Consider the following 7,570-nt stretch of genomic DNA (forward strand, 5'->3'; position numbering starts at 1 on the left):
CCTGATGAACACTCAGCTTGACTTTATTGACGTTGCTTTTGTTCTTTGTTTCTGAGTCATATTCTTACTCAGCTTCCGTAGTCAGCTTCGTCTGCAAGCTTTAAGGTTAGAGGAAGACTTCTCTGAGTTGCGTTCCACTCAGCTTCTTTGGCCAGCTTCATCTTTAAGCGTTTGTTCTGGAGATGACTTTCCTTCTGTTATACTGAGTTGCACTCCACTCAGCTTGTGCTATGTTCTCATGCTGACTTCGTCTTGTCTTACTTTTTATTTCTGTTTTCATTTATACTTATACTCAACATTGAACAAACATATTAGTACAATTAAATCAAAGCACTTAAATTTAATTGTCTCTTAATCATGGATTAACTTAAATAATTTTGTCAAATCAAAATCATGTGGAAATGTGTTTCAACAATATGTCCCTTCCCTCCCCCTTTGACTTATAAATTCTTTCAGATTTAATTTTGGGCATAAGAGGAAAAGAAAGGACCATTTTTTACTTTTAACTTGTCTTTTGGTCTCTGCATGTGTTGATTTTATTTTTTTACTAGTTTTTGACCCGTGCGATGCACGGATTAATCTTAATATATAAATATTAACAAAAATATAATTTAATAATTACAATTAATGATATAAAGGTGCTATATAAATTAAATATTATTATTTTATTTTCACATTTAATTTAAATAATCTTTTTATAGATAAATATAATAATATAATTAAAATTAATATATTATATTATATTTTTTATCAGTAAAAAATAATGAAGTGACACCTCAGCTCCATCGTTACTGTTTTATATTATATATAGATATGCAGAGAATTAGAGAGATTTTAGGGATTAATTTAAATTATGTAGAACTTTTAGATATAGATATGCAGAGAATTAAAGAGATTTTAGGGATTAATTTAAATTTTGTATAACTCTTAGATATAGTACGGATAAAATAATCTTTTTATAAATAAATATAATAATATAACTAAAGTTAATGTATTATATTTTTTATCAGTAAAAAAGGAGGAAGTGACACATCAGCTCCATCGTTACTGTTTTATATTATATTATATATAGATAATATAACTAAAGTTAATGTATTATATTTTTTATCAGTAAAAATGGAGGAAGTGACACATCAGCTCCATCGTTACTGTTTTATATTATATATAGATTTTGGCTGCTTCTCTCCGCATACCTTGCCAACATATCCTCTTAACTGGCCTAGAAATTTGCATGGGCCGCATTTTTCTTGAAAAATAGTGGTTGTCTTTAATGATGGCCTAGAAATTTGCATGGGCCGCATTTTTCTTGAAAAATAGTGGTTGTCTTTAATGATTAGCAGCTTTTACCACCATGCCTTTTCGTCTTCCGTGCCTTTTCGTCTTCCGTCTCTTCCAATTCTTCTGCATATTCACTTTCTATTTACTTTCTATTTCCTTTAAGTCCGTCTCTTCCAATTCTTCTGCATATTCACTTTCTATTTACTTTCTTCCAATTCTTCTGCATATTCACTTTCTATTTACTTTCTATTTCCTTTAAGTGTTTTCTCTGTCGTTACTTCCGCTTTTATAAAGATATTTTTTCCTTTTTCTTTCCATCTTTCCACTATTTCAGTCCGAAATAAGCGGGTTGTACATAAGCATTGTGCGTATGGTGTAGTCCTTTACCAACTCAGACCGGACTGGCCGATTCAACTGGTTGAACCGTTAAATCGGATAAAATTTCAGTCCGAATTATCTTGGTTTGTTGCATTTACAACAAACCGGAGAGAACCATAATTAAACCAAAAACCAACGGTCGAACCAAAAACCGGTATGACCCCGATTTAAAGAAAAAATCTTACTAACAGCAGCTTTCACCGTGTAAACCAATTGGATTTTGAAGGTTTATTTATAGGAGATATCCTGGATTACTTTCTACAATGTTTTCGATGTGGGATTGTGTAAATCCCTTCCCAACGCATCCAAGGACCTTCTTTCTTTTTCCTTTCTTTCTTTTTATAAAACACAGCAACAAAGTAATATATTATTAATAATATTATATTCTAGGTGCAATTGGAGTATATTATTATTATTATAACTATAGTATAGATTATGTATAATTTATGCATATTGATATTTGAATTAATAAGTTATAAAAATAATCTCAAATTATATATATTTAATATATATATATATATATATATATATATAATTTATTTATTACGTCATCCGGTCCAACCAATCTGAGTCATCCGATCACCTGTGATCCAGTTATAAATCCGGTTTGATGTCCTATCCGGTCCTAATAACATTGGCAAGGAATCCGGGTTGTTGAGCAGTTGGGGGTCAAGTCCAAGAAGTCGTGGGATAAGGAAAATGAAATTTAGGTTGTTCTGCCACTCAAAGAAAAAGAAAAGAAATGTCAGAGTTGTTGCCTTGCCTTGGCTAGGGGCTTACATTATTGCTCAGAATAAATACATAATCTACCTCTCACCTCTAAACTATACTCATTTGGTCAAAAAAGGCGTTGTGAATGCATTTCATGCAATAAATAATTATGTTGTCTCTTATACAACATTAACTTGAAAGCTTAATAATATGTAACAATGCATCATATGTCAATACAGAAGTTAATTATCATTGAATGTTTGATATTCAATGTCTGTGCATATACTAGTCTCCAGCTTGTTTTATTATTATTATTATTATTATTATTTTCTCCTCAATCGCCAGCTATCAATGTCAAAGCTTAAGCTTTTCTGCTGGATATGCTTCATCTGCTTTAGGAGCCTTTTGCGTCTTGGCTGAAGTTAAATTCCTACCACTCCTGCTTCTTACTCCATTCTCTCTGCTATTTTTCCTACGATGAATAGGGAAATATAATAAATATATATATACCACCACCACTCAGGCAGGTAGGTAGGTATTCAAGCCAACCTGAATTGGAGCAAAAGCAACGTTGCACCAGCAACTGCTGTTCCGCTTACAACAGCTTTAAGAAGTGGCAGCTTCCTCTTCGCTATTCCCATAGTATCATCATCTGCTTCTTCAACTGCCGCTTTCTATGTACCAACAACTACTTGTCATACAAAGTTGGGAACTAAAGCTTTGAATACTACAATACAAAACTTAAGGGCTTGATCAATTATTCAGCTATTATAAAAGAAGAAGCATTCAAAAAAACTGGTGTACCTTTTTCATGTTTCCATTTTCTACTATATTGGACGAAATATCCATAATATTTTGTGAGCATCCAGTTGTTTGTTTGCGGGCATCCTTGTCATTTTCTGCAACTATAGAGTTGATTTTATCATGCTGCAAGGCATCTCCAATAACTTCACCTTGAATACATTGAACATTTTGCTCATATGAATCTAGTAATGAAGGAGATTGATAACCAACATTTCCAGTTGGTACTACAGCAATTTGGCATTTCCCTTTCTGATCCCACCGGGAAAACCCATGTGAGTCGGCAACAAACACTCCAGTGTTTAGATTTCTGAGAGACTTGCTAATGTTTTTATCATATGGCATCACAGGCGTAGTATATTTATCTGAACAAGCTATACAACACTTGGGCAGAGATTCTTCTTTCTTGTTCCCCAATAATATCTGGTCCAATCTACCATGTTCCATTATGTCCTGATTAAATCCTTCTGTTACTTTCTTACTCATTTCATCCAATTTTGTTTCAGGAAAAGATTCTTGTATTTCTAACTCATCATCAAAATCCAAGTTTCGGACATAAATCGACATGGAGTTCACACTGCCAACAGAAGACCTCTCAACATCATCCCCGTCCAAAAATTGACTTGTATATTCATTTCCGTCACTCATCTTTTTTGAGCAACATGAACTAGTGCCTACTACACATTCATTAAAAATACTGCTATTATCATCAAGAATACTAGAATCATCAGTATAAGCTCCATTGCCCATGATAGCTGATACTGCTTGCTGGCTGCATTGTAAAGAATCCCCCAGATTAAGATTATGGTAAATCTGCTCCATCAAGTTACTTTTATAGCTATTTCCACCTCCACTTTCTACATTTACAAAACTACCACCTGATTGACTATTTGAATCAACAACAGAAGGAGATTCCACATTTTCCTCCTGGTTATTACCAAATTGATGCAAGAAAAATGATCCATCAAGTTTGCTTGAACTGAATTCCTCCTGTTGACAATGGCTGGACTCATCCTTTTCTTGGGTTTCAACACCTAAGTGTACAGAGCATACATTCTTGACCTTTACTGAACCGGAGCTTAAATCAGAAGATGAATTATATAAATAATTGCTGGTTGTGCTATCAGATTGAAGCATAGAATTGATTTCTGAATCACCAAACTCTTTGACAGACAAATAGTTTCTCCCACATAATTCAATTAAACGTTCCTGCAATAAAGAGATAGAGAATTAGAAGTAAGAACAGACAATAAGTCAATAACCAGGCATGTCCTCTATAAATATATGATTCCTAGCTTTATCAGTTAAAAACAAAAGATATAAACCTTCAAAAGTTTGATTCTGCTAGATTGCAACTGATTTATCTTTTCTTTATTGAAGAGAAGGGATGATTCCATACCTGACTAGATCTTTGTCTTAATTTATGATGTTGAATGAGGGTAGAAGAACTGGAGTACTCAGAAAGTGAGAGCTCCCAGCTTCTTCGAATATATCCAACCATATCTGTTGGCATAGCTACTGTGGACGTTACAATATCGAAATCCGGAACCTATCACATGAATTATATGCAATCACTTCAGAAGCATGGTCAATTTGACATAAAACATCAACATCGAACTATCAAATAACTTAATAAACCAAGAAAATATAAAGGAATGTCTTACATTTAAATGCAATGATCTTGCTTTGTTTGAAAGGGCGCGCAAGCACATGCAAACTTTTCTAGTATCTCCTTTCTCAACAACGTCTGAAGGGGAAAAGAGATCTATGCCATCTAATCCCAAGATTTTGCACATCTACAAATAAAAAGATATACAAATTGGAGTAACCTAAGTAGCAAGCATCTAGGTGAATGATAGATTTGAATTATTGGTATTTGACAAACTTTAATACATTTAGAACAACAACAACAAAAGGAAAATTCCATTTCATAAAGATAAAAAGGCCAATTACCAAACAAAAATTCTCAACTTTCACATATTGTAAACAAAGGTCTAACTCACCACCAAAATATTTAACATACCCCTTGACATTGAATACAAGGCTCTGATACCATGTAAACAAAAGTCTAACTCACTCCAACACATACCTCAAAGAAGGAGGATCGCCTCACATATATAAGGAACTATATAGCTCCCTAGTTAAACAATGTGGGATATTTAAAAAAATTTAAATTTTAATAAAAAATAAAAAAAAAAATAAAACTTTTTTTTTACACTTAAAAGTTTTGACATGAAGAAAACATTTGATCTCAAATGTTACCATGGTTTCAAATTCACTTCGATATTAATGCAATTAAAAAAATCAATTCAATTCTAGCAATCGATCATTTGGTAACCATTAAAATCATTATGAAGTAAATTATTCTATAAATAAAATTTGTTTGAAGGCCTAAGCTCACAAGTCATATATTTTTTATAAAGAGAAGCAACGGAAACAAGAAAAAGATGAATCTTTTAAGGAACTTTGGCTGATAGTTAAGTATGAAGGGTTTCTAAAGCTTAGCTGTGAGGCGTGGGCCTTAGAGAGGTCAGGAGAAAAAGAAGTTAGACAAAAAGAGAAAGAGAGTTACTTCAAATCAGGTGTTAACAAGTTCAACCTATTAAAGAAACACCACAGTAACAGACTTTAACAGCCCTTGAAGCATCATCTCAAAAAAAAAAAAAAAACTCACAAATGAGAAGAAAATCAATACAAAAAATGTAACTACATATCTTATCTTCTATTCTATAATAAATATGTCATAATGTTTCCTGTATTAGGTTATATTTGTGCCTTTCTTGAACAATGCGATTCAATAACTGAAGAAAAAATTGAGAGTGAAAAGATATGCAAATAAAAAAAAAAAAAAAAATCGAAGTCAGGCAACAAATTTGGAAAAGAATTATGAGACATAGGGTATTCTTCATAATTTGAGATCATAAAACATACCTTCAAGAAGGAATCTACAAAAGAGTAAGGCATATATCTCCCACCATTCCTAGAAGCAAATGGATGGTAGTCATATGCTCTTAGCTCTGTAGGCTTTGATAGCACCATTTTCCATACTAGTTTAGATACTTCAAACCTACAAAGTTAGACGCATAAGAAAAAGAGCAGATACCAGAAGAGTCGTTATCAGTTTTTACTCTAAATGATGCCAGTAAAGAACAATTTTAACATAAATGAGAAATCATTTCAATCATATAAACTTCAACACATACCAGAAAACCATCCAATAGTATAAAGTTGTTAGAAAGTAGTGGCTAGGATAGGAACATACAGCAATTCCCCATCAGCAAGTAAATCTGCAATACTACGCTGTTCATTTAATCTTGTCCTGAGAACTTCTCCAAGCCATATTCTTGTTTGAGTCTGCTTAGCCAAAGAAATAAACAATAAAATTAAGATCTGGCATATATAAAATTAACTGCTGCTGATTTAACATTTAATTCATCAGACAGGCTTCCCCCAATTTATTAATTCATCCCTGAAAGTGGAAGTGAGTGAACCACACTCTTCTTTACGAGGTAGAGTATACGAACTACCTTAATCTTTTTCATCATCAGGTTCACATTTGGAAAAGGAAAAAACGATATCTGCTTCTCCTTCTCGCATCTACTAATTCTTACTATGTAAAAATGAGTTCCCATTCTACTAATTTAGTATCCAGAATGAGAATTGGACGCACAATAATATTTTTGAAAGAGGGAGCAGAAACTCACGCCCAGCCCAAGATTATCATCATATCATATCTGTTAATTAATTTATTACATAAGTCAAAAGTGAACAGAGAGAGACCTGCAAGAAAACATCATCGAGTTGCCGGAAGTTGTCAGGCGAGGTAGGAGAGGATTCCCCAGCAGCTACAAAAGACTGAAGGAGCATAGTTCCCGCCAAAAGGAAGAAATGAAACATAAAACTGAATAATTCTTTTTCTGTGAATGGGAAAAGAGAAAATATGAGATATGAGATTCTCTTGTGGAGTGAGGTCTCAACTCAAGTAGAAGGTACTATCTTAAACCATTGGCTTTCAGATTTGTCTCCGCCAAATGCGCTCTTCACAAAAGACGGATACTGGATTCTCTATACTTTTTCTACCTTTTGTCTTTTTCTTTTTTCTCTCAAATCTATTTCAATTTTTTTTATTGGGATAAAAGTAATATATATATAATTAAGATGGAATTCTTTTAAGCTCTATAAGATTATTTTTTATTTTTTTGTTTCTTAATATGAGATAAAAAAAAATAGCATGCATTTATATTTAATTTGTCATTAACCAGTAATAACATGATAAACATGCACTAGAAATAACAAGATTTATAATTCAGAAAAATATTTCACTGAATTATATTTAAAATTGGTCAAATTTATTAACATTAGGTCCTCAATTATATCGTTTACGATCATAGACATAAAATGA

The 7,570-nt window shown here is 32.6% G+C and overlaps 1 protein-coding gene across 2 annotated transcripts; it reads right to left on the reverse strand.

Annotated features, from left to right (window-relative positions):
- Nucleotides 1-2,506: 2,506 nt before the first annotated feature.
- Nucleotides 2,507-7,256, reverse strand: LOC136228643 (uncharacterized). Of its 2 annotated transcripts, none has more exons than XM_066017092.1 (8): nucleotides 6,949-7,256; nucleotides 6,431-6,522; nucleotides 6,100-6,235; nucleotides 4,833-4,964; nucleotides 4,568-4,717; nucleotides 3,172-4,377; nucleotides 2,917-3,041; nucleotides 2,507-2,839 (listed from the first exon to the last, which is right to left on the reverse strand). In XM_066017092.1, exons 1-8 carry the CDS (start codon nucleotides 7,063-7,065, stop codon nucleotides 2,722-2,724), a joined length of 2,076 nt encoding a protein of 691 aa, XP_065873164.1. In that variant the 5' UTR covers nucleotides 7,066-7,256; the 3' UTR covers nucleotides 2,507-2,721. The 2 variants fall into 2 exon arrangements, with proteins under 2 accessions (XP_065873164.1, XP_065873165.1); XM_066017093.1 differs by having other exon boundaries at nucleotides 6,372-6,522.
- Nucleotides 7,257-7,570: the final 314 nt, after the last annotated feature.

Source organism: Euphorbia lathyris, chromosome 5, assembly GCF_963576675.1.
Source record: "Euphorbia lathyris chromosome 5, ddEupLath1.1, whole genome shotgun sequence".
NCBI lineage: Eukaryota > Viridiplantae > Streptophyta > Magnoliopsida > Malpighiales > Euphorbiaceae > Euphorbia > Euphorbia lathyris.